This window comes from Pyrus communis, chromosome 16, assembly GCF_963583255.1.
Source record: "Pyrus communis chromosome 16, drPyrComm1.1, whole genome shotgun sequence".
Classification (NCBI taxonomy): domain Eukaryota; kingdom Viridiplantae; phylum Streptophyta; class Magnoliopsida; order Rosales; family Rosaceae; genus Pyrus; species Pyrus communis.
This window is the reverse complement of record NC_084818.1, coordinates 4,152,532-4,168,745: the sequence shown is the minus strand read 5'-3', so window position 1 is coordinate 4,168,745 and position 16,214 is coordinate 4,152,532. Positions and strand designations below refer to the sequence as shown.

At 38.8% G+C, this 16,214-nt stretch overlaps 4 protein-coding genes across 5 annotated transcripts; all 4 read left to right on the top strand.

Annotated features, from left to right (window-relative positions):
• Nucleotides 1-1,451: 1,451 nt before the first annotated feature.
• On the top strand, nt 1,452-4,417 carry LOC137721404 (mediator of RNA polymerase II transcription subunit 31-like). 2 transcript variants are annotated; one of them, XM_068460499.1, is made up of 7 exons: nt 1,452-1,558; nt 1,746-1,843; nt 1,959-2,055; nt 2,180-2,258; nt 2,359-2,633; nt 2,759-2,813; nt 3,783-4,417. In XM_068460499.1, exons 1-6 carry the CDS (start codon nt 1,512-1,514, stop codon nt 2,769-2,771), a joined length of 609 nt encoding a protein of 202 aa, XP_068316600.1. In that variant the 5' UTR covers nt 1,452-1,511; the 3' UTR covers nt 2,772-2,813; nt 3,783-4,417. The 2 variants fall into 2 exon arrangements, with proteins under 2 accessions (XP_068316600.1, XP_068316599.1); XM_068460498.1 differs by lacking the exon at nt 2,759-2,813.
• Nucleotides 4,418-5,883: 1,466 nt separating this feature from the next.
• LOC137720203 (glutamate dehydrogenase 2) lies at nt 5,884-8,824 on the top strand. The gene is made up of 8 exons (XM_068459241.1): nt 5,884-6,262; nt 6,396-6,509; nt 7,072-7,368; nt 7,477-7,593; nt 7,681-7,931; nt 8,047-8,122; nt 8,206-8,292; nt 8,388-8,824. The coding sequence occupies exons 1-8, from the start codon at nt 6,155-6,157 to the stop codon at nt 8,571-8,573; spliced, it is 1,236 nt and encodes a 411-aa protein (XP_068315342.1). The 5' UTR covers nt 5,884-6,154; the 3' UTR covers nt 8,574-8,824.
• A 273-nt stretch (nt 8,825-9,097) lies between these two features.
• Nucleotides 9,098-10,435, top strand: LOC137720204 (light-harvesting complex-like protein 3 isotype 1, chloroplastic). Its single transcript, XM_068459242.1, has 3 exons — nt 9,098-9,658; nt 9,770-9,907; nt 10,048-10,435. The coding sequence occupies exons 1-3, from the start codon at nt 9,304-9,306 to the stop codon at nt 10,296-10,298; spliced, it is 744 nt and encodes a 247-aa protein (XP_068315343.1). The 5' UTR covers nt 9,098-9,303; the 3' UTR covers nt 10,299-10,435.
• Nucleotides 10,436-11,553: 1,118 nt separating this feature from the next.
• On the top strand, nt 11,554-13,803 carry LOC137720996 (uncharacterized). The gene is made up of 6 exons (XM_068460125.1): nt 11,554-11,754; nt 11,850-11,942; nt 12,031-12,280; nt 12,403-12,499; nt 13,305-13,370; nt 13,479-13,803. The coding sequence occupies exons 1-6, from the start codon at nt 11,601-11,603 to the stop codon at nt 13,674-13,676; spliced, it is 858 nt and encodes a 285-aa protein (XP_068316226.1). The 5' UTR covers nt 11,554-11,600; the 3' UTR covers nt 13,677-13,803.
• Nucleotides 13,804-16,214: the final 2,411 nt, after the last annotated feature.

The following is a 16,214-nucleotide window of genomic DNA, read 5'->3' as shown; positions in this document are numbered from 1 at the left end:
TGGTTTTTGGGTTTTAAATGGTGTACCCAAGGGGCCCACCCCAGATATCTATCCTTTGTTTTCAGCATTTGCACTCAATAAATGGCTTTCGTCACCTTCAGGTGTTGGCCAGCACGTGCGTATCCTGATATTCAGGAAATATCGGGATCAGGGCGTGTCACTCCACACAAACGGCTATAACAACATACTTGCATTAAACTTAAACTAGTCTAGACAAATTCATGATTTATTGAAAAAAAAAAATTCAAAGAAAAAAATTGATAAGATGTTATAAGTCGACACTTCGGGTTTACTTCTTTTGTTAGGTCTCAACTTCAAAATATTTATTCACCACACCTAAATATAATAAAAGTTCTACAAAGTAGGAGAAATTTTTCATTGTAACCGGAACACGGATGATACACCACGTTTTTTTTTTTATAAGTGGTGGAAAATTGTTTTTTTAAATTATTAACTTTTTAACACACATATCATACTATTTGTATAATGACACATGATGTACTATCCCGTGTTCCGGTCACATTAAAAATCTCTCACGAAGTAGGATGAAGCGGAACGGAATTCCTACAAGTTTGTTTACAATGGCCATTTGAACCACATTTTGAACACTTTCGAGTTGATTTTCCTTCTCCACGTCATGGGATCCTCTTTTCTTTGCGCCTACCATATCTTCTTCGTGTAATTATTTCACGTACATCATCAGTTATTATTCAATCAATCTAATCACCAACTGGCCATATAGCTTTTACATATGCAATGACTAAAGAGTTTATGGTATAATAATGGGAAGACATATGATAACATGAAATTTGTCAGCGTCTACATGCAGCACAAGCATGTGAGCAAAGTAGTTGGTCAAGATCAAATTGTCAGCGTGTGCAACTCTTTTCCTCTAAATTCACAACTTCAATATAAGATCTATCGCATAAATGGAATAAGAAAAAGTAAAACAATATGCAAGCAAACAAGTAATTGAATAAACAGATAGTTGCAACCACAAGATCTAACAAAAAACAAAAATTACTAAACTAGTGTTGCACAAATTGTTTTGTATAAAAGATTCTTAATATGTGATGAACTGCTCCAGACGATACAAAAATCAAACTGTCGGATTAAGCAAACAAAATGCAAGAAAAATCTGTTTTAACCATGTAAACAAAATCTGGGATGATATACTGTTGATTTAACCATGTAAAAGATGCATTAGGTCCCTTTTGTAGGTTCTTAATATACTAATTTTGTTAACTATCGTATTAAGCAACCAAAAATCTGCTTTAAACATGTTTTGCCAGATTTTGTTTGCATTAAGAAGGAAGAAACTACAGGGCCAATTCAAATAGTCTAACATTATCACTCTACTTAAAAACAGTGAGTGTGACAATGCCGCACTGGGCTAAATAGTCATTTTGAGATTGGGGTCTGTTTAGGCCGGCCCGGCCCATACTCGTTGCTTTCGATTCAGGATCGCTCCCAAAATCTGGGTGCTTTCCGATTGAAAGTGTTGATATTTAATGGCGTCCTGCACAGAGAGTGATGACACAGCCGATACTCCACCCCCGTAAGCAAACCCACCTTCTTCCTTTCCCCTTTCTGTTCAATTCATCACTAAAGTTTCTGCCTTTCCTTCTGATTCCTCCACTTTCTCGGCTGCCAAACACATCTTAGTTAATTTCTTAAATTTTACCCATTTGATTGCAACAGAGAACGAACTCGTTCAATTGATTGATTTGTGCTTGTAATTTCAGGACAAACAGTATTTACAAGGACCCAGATGACGGCCGGCAGCGATTCTTGCTCGAATTGGAGTTCGTCCAGTGCCTCGCAAATCCCACCTACATTCACTGTATGTGTGTGTGTACATATATATATATCTCTTACTATTTGGATTTTTTTTTTTTCCTTTAAGTTTGTCCTTGCATTTGATTCCCTGCAGCTTACATTTTGTATATGTAATGTAGATTTGGCTCAGAATCGTTACTTTGAGGATGATGCTTTCATTGGGTACTTGAAACATCTTCAGTATTGGCAGCGTCCCGAGTATACGAGATTTATAATGTGAGCGGAAACCCGTCTCGTGTGATAGCTTTGTGGTCGTTTCGAGTTGATTGAATGGTCTTACATTGTTTTCTGAGGTTTTAATTTCTGTCCCTTGAAGACATTTTTTCTTGTAATTGTTCAGGTATCCTCATTACCTGTTTTTTCTTGTGCAACTTCAAAATGCGAACTTTCGCGCTGCAATGGCACATCCTGGAAACAACGTCAGTCTCTGTATGCATTTTCTCCCTTGAAATTTTAATTCTTTGGAACTGTATGTTGAAGCCAGCAGCATATTCATCTGGTTTTTCTTTTTATTTCTAGGAATTGGCACATAGGCAGCAATTCTACTTCTGGAAGAACTATAGGAACAACCGTTTGAAACATATATTACCGAGACCCCTCCCTGAACCCGTTCCTGCACTTCCACCACCTGCACCAACTCGGCAAGCTGTGCCTCCCGTTCCACCTGTGCCGGCTACTTCTGTTTCTGTTACAGCAATTGCTCCAGCCCCTTCTCCTATGCAGTATGCTATGCCCCCTGGGTCTGCTCCAAAAGTTGAACCGAGGAATAGTGGGGTTGATCGACGAAAGAGGAAGTATGTTAATTAACTTTATCTAGTTTTTTTAATTGTTATTCTGGAAGCACATGGTTTCTGCAATTTTTAACCAAAAGACCATACTAGATCAGTTTCCTGATTTATGCATGTGGTTATTACTATAGGAAAGACGGTTAACTTGACAATATAATAACAGCAATGGAAAATAAATCAGGCGAGGTAAGTTTTAATTTCTTGGTCTTCAGGCTTATGAGATTAGCATTATGACAATCTATAGTATTCACCGCTTCTGCATTTCTCTCTCGTTGCTTTGATAGTGATTAGCTAATTCACAAAACCTTTCTGCTCTATGAAATTATTGGTTAGCGGTAGCATTCAGTGACTAGTTTATCACATTCCGCATACTCCATCTGATTATGTAATTTTCACTGCCAGCTGAAAATTGGGAGGAGAATGGAAAAGAACCAAAGAAGTTTCTGTTTCTTCTTTTCTTTCGTTTTGTCGTTTTTCTTGGGGTGGGATTGGGTGTTAAAATACCACAAGGGAGTGGAAATAGTAGATGGGGCAACTTTGAATTGCTTATCAAGTAGCTACCAGGTGTTGTGAACATATCATATCGCTCCTAATTGTTCGTGGTTTTTTGTTATAGTCTTTGTTCCCCCTCCCACCTATACATGGCAATGATGATGTGCTCTTGTTAAACTACACCTCTCAGGGTGAGAACAGCTACTCTGCAGTTGTTCTTTGAGCAGATCTAGTAAAAAATCTGAGCCATTTTGGTGAGAGTGACTTATAAGATGCTTATTTCATTGATCTCAAAGCTCTACTAGTTTAATGTTTTCAAATAGATGGTCACCTTAATTTTTGTCTGGCCTACACGACGGGAAAATTGTATTGTAAGGGGTTCTTTGTATCAAAATTTTTCGCATTACTTTCATTTAAATTAAAGTATATTCACAACTATTCTGTCACTGTATTTTAGTGCAATGGTATGTTTACCCTATTGGCTGACCACTTGAGATTATGGATGGTCTGCGATTTTCGTTATCCGGTGGCAGAATCTTGGCACTTTTAAGACTTAATGTATTTTGAAATCATGGAAAGAATGGCCTTTGGCTGGGATAAGTTATCTTGTTCATTATATTTCAGTCTTTTAGTACGTGTTTTGAAAATTGTCGTTGATTGTAGGAGAATGGTCAAGAACTGAAGGTGCAGCGGTTTCCATCTTTCAAAGAGATTCTGACAATATGATGTTAGAATCTTTGAGGGCACTTATGAGCACATGTGAGTTTGGTTGGTGAGATCGTGACGTTATATCACAGAGCTTTGAGAAGACCATCTGGTATTTTCTTTTATAGCTTGGAAGACAGTTTTGTTTATGCCCTCTACTAGTTTCGATTGAGTTGAAGATCTGTTTAGGTGCCTTGCTAAAGGCCTAACTCAAAACTGCCCTTCGATCAGTTGTCAATCTTTGCTGGTAGAGTAAAATGTACTTTGCTTTGGATTGATCGGAACGATTTTTCTCCGAATTTGAACTCCATGATGATACGATGGCTAAGCGGTATACATCATTATTTGCCTTCAAGCATCTGATGAAGACTAATTACATGAAAATCTGATTTCATGAGTCATATTGGCTTGGGATTTGTATGCAAGTTAATAGCGTTTACCGCTCGAGATTTTGAGTTTGATTCCCCCTCTTTTGTGTAAAGAGATGGATGTTCTTTAGGTGCTAGCAAAGTAGACAAAGTTTCAAGAAGAGAGAAAGCGAACGTTTCATGAATCTTATTGTTTGTGCCTGTTTTGTTAAGGAAATCACCAAAGCTTGGACCTTTTCGGTCACCAATTTTTACCAAAAGATTTGCGATGAATGCTCAGTCGCACATTATAACATTAAAGCATGCTATTCACGTATTTTGGTACCAAGCGAGTTCTCTTTCCAAATTCAGTCATAATGCGCCGAGACCGAGCTTTTTCATATTTTAACAAAATAAATATAATTCGGATACTGCACAACATCTTTTAAATTTGAGAACTTTAACGAAAAGCTTTCGATACTGTTTATTTTAATGAAAAATCACATTTTTACACTAAAAAATTAATCATGGTATTATTTATTTTACCTTTTATTTTGTCTTTATTGTTAAAATTTAAAATTTTCAAACATTTTTTTATTAATTTTCCTTTTAAATTTCAAGCAAATAAAAAAGGATAAAAATCAAAAATCAAAACCAACCCGTTATACAGTCACCTTCCATTTCAATCATATCTCTCTCTCTCCACGTCATCACCAAAACGCGGCGAAACGTCGGTCCAAATGAGTGACCTAGCTTATTCCAAACCATAGGTAGAAACAAAGAGATAAAAAAGCTTATTCCAATATTTTAACAAAATAATTACAATTCAGATACTGCACGACACCTTTACATTTCAAGCAAATAAAAAAGGATAAAAGTCAAAAATCAAAACTAACACGTTATACAGTCACGTATCGGGATCCTCTCCTTAGCAAAGGATGAGGATCCTCCTGACCAAGTTCATCAGATTGTTAAAATTTTATCCCATAGATACAATTATTATAACTTTTAGAGGGGTTCCATGTTTGTAACCGTTGGATAAAATTTCAACTGCCCGATGAGCTTGGTCAAGAGGATCCTCACCCTTTGCTCAGGAGAGGATCCTGATCCATACGGTCACCTTCCATTTCAATCAAGGATCATCTCCAGATCCTTTTTACCAAATTCTTTAATCCGGACTTTTTAAATTTGATTCAACGGCTAAAAACAAGGATTTTCTTTAAAAGTTATAATAACTTTAACCGTTGAATCAAATTTCAAGGATCCGGATTAAAGAATTTGATGGATTTGGTAGAAAAGTCCGAAGACGATTCCTTTCCTTTCAATCATCTCTCTCCACGTCATCACCAAAACGCGGCGAAACGCGGTCCAAACTAGTAGCCTAGCGCGCGGCGTCCCGAGGAGGTTGTTTTCCACCAGGCAAAATTTCATTGGCCGTCACCCATCTCCCTCCCATTCAAATTAAAATATAATATAATTTTAATTAATGCCATGCACATAATTTCACCTGCTGGCTTTCCTTGACTGCTCACTACATTGACGGTTATGCCCTTCATCTCATAACTCACCAAGCATCAGATCCGAGTGGCTTTTTCGTAAATCACCACTGTTCTTGTTAGCTTTTTACTTGACCAAGCTCTTCAATCTTATCCCTATAAATCCTCATTAGTGTATCCATCTAAGCATACACACAGCACCAATCCCTCTCTCTCTCTCTCTCTCTCTCTCTCTCTCTCTCTCTAAAATCAGTGGCAGCTCTGCTTTCATTTTATACTCCTCCTTCCCTATATATACTCACCAACCACTTCACCCTTTGCCCAACTCGCAGTCTTCGTTTTTGACTGGCTCACTTACCCCATTTCACCATTTTTGCCACAACGCAAGTTACTTTCCTACAAATTTGGAGTTTTTCTGGTGCTTTGAGCATTTCCCATCACATCATTTTTTCTGGGTTTTCTCTGTTTTCGAGTTTGATCGGCAGCCATGAACGCCCTCGCCGCAACAAGCCGCAATTTCAAAAACGCCGCGCGTATTCTCGGACTCGATGCGAAGATTGAGAAGAGTCTCTTGATCCCCTTCAGAGAGATCAAGGTTGTTCATCAGCTGCTTTTTCTGTCTTTTTTTTATTTATTTATTTTTGTTTAGAGTAAATGTTTTGATTAATTTCTGTTTGTTTCTTGAGAAAGTTCTGAACTTTGTGTGTATATGTGTGTGTGTTGATTAGGTGGAGTGCACAATTCCTAAGGACGATGGAAGCTTGGTGTCGTACGTTGGATTCAGAGTGCAACATGATAATGCACGTGGACCAATGAAGGGAGGGATCAGATATCATCCTGAGGTGACGATGATGTCTTAATTTGGTTTTTGTATTTTGTTTTTCTTGTTTTTTCTTTATCCATTTGTTTTCTGTTCGACAAGATGTCATTTGGGTTTTGGGGTTCTCTGTCTAGACCCAGTGATTTGATTGTTTTTTGGAGATAAAGCCGAATACTTTTATCATCATATTCTAGAAAAAGGCCAGGAGGGAGGAATGATCGTTAAAGATACTAGCTTTTCGGTCCAAGTGGTGAGGGTGGGGTGGTGGTAACGCGTTAGGATTATGATACATTCAGGGTTCGATTCCCTTCAGTAACAAAAAAAAGGAGTTGAACTTTGTTTCTGAAATTTTGGGTACCAATCGAACTGGTATAATTTTTAATTAGAGAATAGATTTGCATAAATATGTTAAGAACAAGTGTAATGATGCATTTGCGTTACCTGTAATTGTGTTTTTGGCTTCTAATTGGTTTGGCTAACCTGTTCATATGCAATCACACAAGAAAACATCGGTATAGATTAGCAAAATGTATGTTCTGTTGGTGAATTCTGTATTGAATTTGTTGTTGGTTTGTTTATTAAAGGTTGATCCGGATGAAGTGAATGCCCTGGCTCAGCTGATGACCTGGAAGACTGCTGTGGCAGACATTCCATATGGTGGAGCCAAGGGTGGAATTGGATGCACCCCGAGGGACTTAAGTATGAGCGAGTTGGAGCGTCTGACTCGCGTCTTCACTCAGAAAATCCATGATCTCATTGGAATTCATACTGATGTTCCCGCACCCGATATGGGCACCAATGCACAGACCATGGCATGGATTTTGGATGAGTACTCCAAATTTCATGGTCACTCACCAGCTGTTGTCACTGGAAAGCCCATAGTAAGTATTCGACACTGAGAAAATTAAGCTGAAAATCGGTTTCCTAGAATTGGATCAAATATATGTCACTGGAACTGTCTAAGTTTTCTCGTGTGTTTGGGATTTTAGGATCTTGGGGGATCACTAGGTAGGGAGGCTGCAACTGGTCGCGGTGTTGTTTTTGGAACAGAAGCTTTACTTGCAGAATATGGGAAGTCATGCAAGGGCTTGACTTTTGTTATTCAGGTATGTATGCACGTTTGATGCTGTCATGTTTGTTAAGAAGTTTCGGTAATGATGTAAACAAGTTGAGTTTTGGGTAAACTTTTATAGGGTTTCGGAAATGTGGGATCCTGGGCAGCAAAGCTTATACATGAGAAAGGTGGTAAGGTCATTGCTGTAAGTGACATTAGTGGTGCAGTTAAGAACCCGAATGGGCTTGATATCATTGAGTTGGTTAAGCACAAGGAAAGCACTGGGAGTCTGTTAAATTTCAGTGGCGGAGATAACATGGATCCTAATGAGATACTTATACACGAATGCGATGTTCTCATCCCTTCTGCTTTAGGTGGAGTTCTGAACAGGTTTGAGCTTTTTCCGACAACATCACTGCTTTCATTGTTTCTTGTACAATGTTGCATATATTGGCTGCATAATCACTGTCATAGATTAATTTGTTCTAATCATCTTATTGTAAAGGGAAAATGCTTCATCTGTGAGAGCAAAATTCATTGTTGAGGCAGCAAATCACCCTACCGATCCAGAAGCTGATGAGGTACTATTACCTTTTCATTCTTCCGGGATTTTGAATACGGAAAAAGATAGTTCCAGTTCTGAAATGATTTTTTGTTGATGCAGATTTTATCCAAGAAAGGGATTATCATACTGCCAGACATATACGCAAATGCTGGTGGTGTGACTGTTAGCTACTTTGAGTGGGTTCAGGTGACTGACAGGACTTTAGCTCGATTTTTCTAAGTTGCATTTGAATTTTAGAGACATAATTTTAACATGCTGAAATTCGACTTATTTTGTTGCAGAACATTCAAGGGTTTATGTGGGAGGAAGAGAAAGTGAATAACGAGCTTCAGAGGTACATGACTCGGGCGTTTCATAACATCAAGAGCATGTGCAAGACCTATGATTGTAATCTCAGAATGGGTGCCTTCACATTGGGTGTAAACCGGGTTGCGCGCGCCACCAACTTAAGGGGTTGGGAAGCATAAGGAGCTTCTTCTGTTAGCCTGTTGCATTTCCTTTTTTCCCCCTTTACATATATAGTCATAGTTGAAGAAGGCAGATTTGAAGCCATTCTTAGTTAACCTCCAAATTTCTCGGCTCTTTTTTTCGTCAGTAACTGTTTGCATTCAGAATTTGTATTTGATTAGAGGGATTGATTTGTTAAGGAAAAAAAAACTCTGATTTTTCTTGTTCCAATGTGTCTTAAATGATAAAATTGCTAGTTTCTGTTATTATACTCCTATCAGTAGTGCTTATGGTAAATAGTTCCATGTGATATTTAATCTCGAGAAGAGATTTGAGCGCATTTTTCTTTCCCTGCACGCCCTTGTTTATTTCTAATATTTGGATTGAGTTAGATCAAAGCAGAATTAATGGACAAAAATAAACATAAGTGTGCAAGCAAAGGGGTGTGCGGAAATTATTTCCCCTTTCCAAGGAGTGATTTCTTTGACAGTCATTTTTGGCAATTTTTACTTGTTCTTCAAAGTGCACGGGGTTAAAGCAGATGCAGCAAAAAGGCTGCCCATAACTTCACTGACAAAAATACGAGAGGGAGGATAAGCTTTCAAATTTCAAAGCATGGGCTTTCCTCCCCACTTTCTGCAATTCTATCTACAATTTCATTTGCAAAAGGGGAAGAAATCAAGAAGCTGAAGAACCAAATCAATAAGAACAAAAAGAAGAAAGAAAAAAAAAATTCTCTCAGATAGGGCTATGGCTTCAATTGCCATTTCTGCTTCACTGCAAACAGTTTGCAGCTCACATCAAGTCACAAAACAGCCCCAATCGAAACCAGGAGCTCGCTCTTTGGGGATGAAAGAAGCAACGTGTGTTGTTGCTCTGAATGTGGAAGCAAATAGTTTGAACGTATCTGCACAAGAGAAATCTGCTTTACGCATCCAAAAACACAAGGCAGAGGATGCTGCTGACTCCAAATCAAAGGATGGTCTCAGGGGCGCAGAGTTGTCCGCTGTGAAATTCAGGGATGAGAGGTGGAAGAATGGGACATGGGATCTGAATATGTTTTCTAAAAATGGCAAGATGTATTGGGATGGCATCATTCTAGCAGGTTTGTAATTTATTCAGTTTGAGTTGTAATTTTTCTGTGCTTCTGTTCGATTTAATCCAAATATAAAATTCGATTAGAATATCGTTGATTTTATATGTGTTGGCACTGCAGAAGCAAAAAGGAGGAAGTTCCTTGAGCTTCACCCGGAAGCATCCATGAACGATGACCCGGTAGTGTTTAGGAGCTCCATCATACCATGGTGGGCATGGATGATGAGATCTTATCTCCCGGAGGCTGAGCTGATCAACGGTTGTTTCCGATCACCCATCACTTCACACACTCACACTTCTCTGTTATTAGAATTACGTATCTCTTGCCGCACGCATTGCTTTATCATACGTCACATGAACTTATACACCCAATTTCAATTTTTGTTGCTTTGTAATTAGGTCGAGCGGCAATGGTGGGATTCTTCATGGCATATGTTGTAGATGCCTTAACGGGGCTCGGGGTTGTGGGGCAAACTGGAAACTTCATCTGCAAGGCAGGGTTTTTCGTGACAGTCATTGCTATAATACTCATTAGGCGAACACAAGATGTCGGAAACCTTAGGAAGCTCGCCGATGAAGCTACCTTCTACGACAAGCAATGGCAAGCTTCGTGGCAACATCAAAACGATCAAACTGGAAAAAAGATATAAATCTGCCTTCCAAAAGAAAATTTGTATTATCTTAATTAGAAGCGCTTCTGCTTATCCATTTATATGTTTTTTTAGTTCCTGTCCATGTTATGGACATACGATGACACGATGGAATCATCTTTCACTTAAAATATTAGTTCCAAATAGGTATAACTTATTCTACTCTTTCTTATCTTCATTTTGATATATTATCGGTCGAATTTGGTTAAGAAACGATTGAGTTACGAAGCTTTGAAAATTGCCTAAAGAGTTTTTAACTGAAGGACCAAAATGATGGATGGTGTACAATCTCAAGGATTATTTCTATTGATTTTCAATCTCAGGGACCAAAGTGATGAGTTATGCAAATCTCAGGAACCATTTTGCCTATTTAGTCTAAAAATAATTAGAAAGAGAGTTATACACAACTCACTCTGCAGTTAGATTTGACGTAAGAGTAAACTATCAATTTCCAACTTTCACTTAGCTTTCGATTTCGCTGCCAAACTTTTTAATTGGAAAATGAAGAACTTAAAACTTTTTTTTTTTTGCCGATTTCCTCCCACTGTTAGTTTTTTTTTATAGATTTCATCCAAATTAACGTTAACTCTTATCATGTGCACACTGCGTGACTCTCCTAGGGCTATCAATTATTTTAAAGACTACCTTCAGATGTTGTGCACATGCTTCAACTTAACATAAATTTGTATGGAAATAATAAAACTAACATCAGGGGGAAATCGCCCAAAAAAATTAGTTTGAGTCCTTAATTTTTCAATTGAAAGGTTTATAGAGGAAATTGAAAGATAAGTAAAAGTTCAAAAGAAAAATCGACAGTTTATTCTTCGACGTAGATACCAAATTAGATTAACTCATTAAGTAGTTTAGCCCACCTTTTCTACCCCTTTTAATGTAAATTTGTGGTTGTAAAAAAAAAAAAAAACTGTCGGCAAGTAGACTGTAGAAGGCTGGAGATAATGGTTCACCCAATAACACTTTCAAATTGTGATTTTCTTTTTTCTTTTTTTTTTTAATTTTATTTTATAAATGATAGATTTTGTTAGATTAATTATTAAATGGTTCAAACATCTATTATTATGCAAGAACTTAACGTATTTTCATTACTACATTACAATTTTTTTTAAACGTTCAAAATATAGAGTGGTACATGATATGTCATTATATAAATAAACGAACACTAAGAAAATAAACTTTTTTCACGTATTTAATAACAGATGATGTCGTGTTCTGGCACACTAAATTTTTAGTACTTGCCCAAGTTAATAGCACGACGAACTGGTTCACTTTTTGCGCGAGAGAGAAATGGAGGCCCTGATCGCCTCGTACGGAAACTCATCGTCGTCGGCCTCAAGCTCCAAGTCACCGGTTCCACCTCCAGATCTGAACAACTCTCAAAACCCGGCCCCAGCTCTGCCTCCGCCACCTCTACCACTTCTCGAAAGCGCCAATTCCTTGGGTAACCTCCAATTCTCATCAACTTTCTCTCTTTTTTTACTTTCTATTGAGACTGCTTTTCATCAAGTTGCCAACCAAGTGTTTGGTCCTCTGAAGGATTTCTGGACTTGTCACTAAGCGATCGGCCGAGCAGAGTCAGGAACTTCCCTCACGTCAAAGGGAACTACGTAGTATATGTATACATCCCAGGTAATCAAATTCTCGAAATTTCAGCTCGATTAGCAAAAATGCGATCGCTTTGCAGTTAGATTTTGCTTGTTCAATTGTGCACTTTCAGTTTATATACCGCCAGCACCGAGGAAAGAGATGGCCTTGTTTTTGAACAAGCTAGATTCTCTGGTACCTGGTCTCCATGCCGTTGACGTTAACGTCCCGCTTGACACTCTGCGGAATGACAAGCACAAGCTCGAACAAGTTGCTTTAGGTAGAAAATTGCATATAAGTCTGGGAAGAACTGTCCCGGTTCGGGTGAACCAGATTGATTCCTTGGTGACAATGCTGCGGCAGAAGCTTCAAATTCAGAGGCGGTATATGGTTACATTTACATGAACTTTAGTACTGTTATTTAACACAACGCTGCAAGCCTGCAACTTTTTTGTACCCGATTGTCGATTTTTGGTTTTCAATACATTTTATTGTGGTGAAACAGATATTGGATTGATTTTAGCAAATGGGAAGTTTTTGTTAACGATGATCAGACCCGGACCTTTGTGTCGATAGAAGTCATTGCTGCTGGGTTAGCTGAGGTATGATTTAGTAACTGTCTAATTTCATGGGTTTTGAAACTTCGATATCTGCTTATTAGCTTACGGATTGTTCAGTGCTAGATACGCTTGTAACATGAAAAGTGAAAATGGACAAGAATGTCTGATATATTCATGGTTCTCATGCTGGTTGGTCCGGCATAAATTATGCGTCAAATTATTTTGTGGGAGTAAGCCTTCACTATATGCAATGTAACATAAGAAAACTAAAACCACAGTTAGCTATAGCTTCTAGTCAAATTTAGTTTAGTGGAAGGTCCGTTGGGACGAGCAACAAAAGGTAACAAAATATTGGGGGATCTGATTCACCTGATATGCTGGAGGAGTAAAAGAAGAGAACTGGTAAAGGCTTGTAACGAGTTGGGCTACTCTTCATATTGCCAATTGGTTTTACGGTGGAAGACTTGGAACCCCAATTTCTTCAGGGTATCATAGCAGGTTGGCCCACATGTAAAGACCAACGATCACACGTGCTTTACGTCATCCAATTTGTGTTGTCCACGTGTTTGGCTTGAAAAAAATTCATCACGTTAGGGGGTATGTGAGGATGTGAAGGTAAAAGAGTCTCACATCTGTGAAAGAAGAAACCTAACAAGGGCTTATAAGGAGTTGGACGACTCCCTATATTGCCATTTGGTTTAGTGGAACCCCAACTTCCTTCAATAACATGGTTACTCGAAGCATACTTGTTTTTCGTGTTAATACATGCTTGAGTTAGGTTTCATTGTCAAATCACTGCCGTCGCAGTGCTATAAGTCTGAGAGTTCTCAATTTCTATTGATTTCAGATAACAAAGCAGATTCAAGCTGTCAATGAGGTGTATAAGCTTCACAATCTTCCTGAATTCTACAAGGTTAGCATTTTTGTGCTTTACCGATCTCAAGCAATAATTGGAGCAAATGAATGTGCATTAATATTACTCAAAAAACTAATTCACTTCATGGGGTGTCGTTCATTGCAGGTTCCACGCCCTCATATATCGGTAGCTTGGGCATTGGGTGACATAAGCAATCCCCTGAAGAAAGTGTTTGAAGGAGAAAGAAGAAGATCTGCAGTTGGAAGATCATTACAGAAAAGTATTTTTACTAGTAAGTTCAACGGCATCGAATGTAGGGTCGGGAATAAAATACACAAAATATGCAAATTTTCTGAAGAATAATGTAATTGTTAAGTTGTTAACTATAGAGTGAAATATGTGTGAAAATATTGCAGAGTGGTGAATATGTATGAAACGTTGTACTTCCAAGTATTACTCGTTTTTGTATACGATTTTAGCTTCACCTCTACCTGCTGAGATTCTTTGCTGGTATGGTTAACGACGTCCCCCCAATGGCCATTTCAACGATGTATTGGTTGTAGATTCTCGCGTCCTTGAGGCGAAGAGTGACATTACTGATCCTCCCTGAAAGAAAAATTCTCTTCCACCACCAGGTATGCCTCTCTGTCAATAGTGGAGGGGTTGGCATTGAGACCGCTTGTAATTTTGTCAGTGGCGATAAATCTCCTACATGTTGCGGAGAGCAATGGTGCCACCACCAAGCCTTACAGGCCAGAACAACGTGTTGGAGTCGTTGATTGTGGAGTCATCCGGGTCAGCTAAAAATCCAGTTATTCTTGGTGTGCCGTCAAAATTTACCTGTGGAGATGAACTTTATGCGGAGGCTGCAGTTGGCGTTGGTGAGAGTTGGTTCCCCTTCCCCACCGTTGGATCTTCAAGGTCAGTGGATTCAAATAGCAGGTGTGGGTGTTGGTCGATCAGGCGGGGTATTGAGGTAGTTTGTAGCTAACGTTATGGCCCTTGGACGCCACACCCAATCCATGACCATGAACGCATCCTAGGCCAGGCGGGGACAGACAATGCAGGTCGTGGAACATATGCACTATTGGCCATTGTTAATCTTCATGAATTGAAGTATATGTCTGTCTATAATCTTTCTATAATATGCAAGAACTAGAGAGAGAGATTAGAGAGAGAGAGAGAGAGAGGGAAGAAGAGGAAATATTATTTCTTTAAAGTATTTCTTACGTACTAAGTAATCCAACAATCTTGCCTTATATGGGCAGTTACAAAACTAGTTACTAATGAACCAAAACACCAAGATTGTGACAAGTGTCACAATCATGGACCATTGACTATATATTCTAACATCCCCCCGCAAGCTCATGTTGGGATGAACTAAGCATGAGATTGAGACAATGAGTTCTAAACAGAGGACCACTTAAACCTTTGGTCAAGATATCAGCAAACTGTTCTTGGGAGGAAACAAACTGCACTGTCAATTGTTTCGTGGCCACCCTTTCGCGAACAAAATGGACATCGATTTCAATATGCTTAGTCTTCTGGTGCTGGACAGGATTAAAGGACAGAGCAATAGCCGACAAGTTATCACAGAAAAGAACTGGTGGTATGGGCACAGGAATATGCAGAAAGACAAGCAGTTGCTTAATCCAATCCAATTCTGCAGAAGTAGAAGAAAGAGCTCTATATTCTGCCTCAGTAGATGATCGAGACACAGTCTGCTGTTTCTTAGAAGACCAAGATATGGGATTGGATCCTAAAAACACAACCAACCCTGTAGTGGACCGTCTGTCATTGGGATCTCATGCCCAATCTGCATCACTAAAGGCCTTGAGGTGAAGATCTCCATGAGCATAGGTTACTCCCACAGTCATAGTACCTTTTAAATACCTGAGAATACGTTTTACAGCAGTATAATGAGTGACCATAGGTTGCTGCATAAACTGGCATACCTGATGCACTGAAAAGGCAATGTCAGGCCTAGTGAAAGTAAGATATTGTAAAGCTCCCACAATGTTCCTATAAGTACCAGGATTTGAATAAGGATCACCATCATCCTTAAGAAGTCGACTATATGGAAGGCATGGTGTATCATAGGCCTTGGCATCAAGCAGTCTTTACTAACAAATCATGAATGTATTTAGTTTGGGACAGAAACAATCCGCTGGGAGTCTTGGAAATTTGAATGCCTAAGAAAAAATGTAAATGCCCCAGATCTTTGATATCAAACTCAGTAGTAAGAACACTGATAACCTGTGGAATTGAGTTGTAGCACTCCCAGTGATGATGATATCATCCACATAAAGCAATAGGATCACAACTGTATTTTCAACATATTTGACAAACAGGGAAGAATCTGCATATGTATTGACAAATCCCAGCTGAGGCAAGAACTTTGTAAATCGATCATTCCAGGCCCTAGGAGCTTGCTTCAAGCCATAGAGTGATTTATGAAGTTTGCACACTAAATGAGACTGAATTGGATCCTGAAAACCAGGTGGTTGGGCCATATAAACTTCTTCTTCCAAAACTCCATGCAAGAATGCATTTTTAACATCCAATTGTCTAAGATCCCACCCAAAATGTGCAGCAAGAGCAAGGACTAACCTCACAGTAGTAGGTTTAACCACAGGACTAAAAGTCTCACCATAATCCAAACCCGGTTCTTGACTAAACCCTTTAGCTACCAAACGGGCTTTATGGCGAGCAATAGAGCCATCAGAGTGTCTTTTGATTTTGAATATCCACTTGCAGACAACCAGATTTTTAGTAGATGGCAAAGAAACCAGAGTCCAAGTACCCTGAGCTTGGAGAGCAGCCAGTTCTTCTTGCATAGTTTTGAACCAGATAGGATTTTTTAAGAGCTGACTTATAAGAGCTGGGTTCAATTAGAGACAA

What these genes read in the sequence shown, in the direction of transcription:
- LOC137721404 (XM_068460498.1), top strand. Translation starts at nt 1,512, where the DNA reads ATGGCGTCCTGCACAGAGAGTGATGACACAGCCGATACTCCACCCCC. An exon ending in AAATCCCACCTACATTCACT is followed by an intron (nt 1,844 to 1,958) that starts GTATGTGTGTGT and finishes TATGTAATGTAG; the next exon opens with ATTTGGCTCAGAATCGTTAC. An exon ending in TGGCACATCCTGGAAACAAC is followed by an intron (nt 2,259 to 2,358) that starts GTCAGTCTCTGT and finishes TTTTATTTCTAG; the next exon opens with GAATTGGCACATAGGCAGCA.
- LOC137720203 (XM_068459241.1), top strand. Translation starts at nt 6,155, where the DNA reads ATGAACGCCCTCGCCGCAACAAGCCGCAATTTCAAAAACGCCGCGCGT. An exon ending in TTGTCACTGGAAAGCCCATA is followed by an intron (nt 7,369 to 7,476) that starts GTAAGTATTCGA and finishes TTGGGATTTTAG; the next exon opens with GATCTTGGGGGATCACTAGG. An exon ending in CCGATCCAGAAGCTGATGAG is followed by an intron (nt 8,123 to 8,205) that starts GTACTATTACCT and finishes TTGTTGATGCAG; the next exon opens with ATTTTATCCAAGAAAGGGAT.
- LOC137720204 (XM_068459242.1), top strand. Translation starts at nt 9,304, where the DNA reads ATGGCTTCAATTGCCATTTCTGCTTCACTGCAAACAGTTTGCAGCTCA. An exon ending in GGATGGCATCATTCTAGCAG is followed by an intron (nt 9,659 to 9,769) that starts GTTTGTAATTTA and finishes TTGGCACTGCAG; the next exon opens with AAGCAAAAAGGAGGAAGTTC. An exon ending in GGAGGCTGAGCTGATCAACG is followed by an intron (nt 9,908 to 10,047) that starts GTTGTTTCCGAT and finishes CTTTGTAATTAG; the next exon opens with GTCGAGCGGCAATGGTGGGA.
- LOC137720996 (XM_068460125.1), top strand. Translation starts at nt 11,601, where the DNA reads ATGGAGGCCCTGATCGCCTCGTACGGAAACTCATCGTCGTCGGCCTCA. An exon ending in AAGCTTCAAATTCAGAGGCG is followed by an intron (nt 12,281 to 12,402) that starts GTATATGGTTAC and finishes GTGGTGAAACAG; the next exon opens with ATATTGGATTGATTTTAGCA. An exon ending in ATCTTCCTGAATTCTACAAG is followed by an intron (nt 13,371 to 13,478) that starts GTTAGCATTTTT and finishes CGTTCATTGCAG; the next exon opens with GTTCCACGCCCTCATATATC.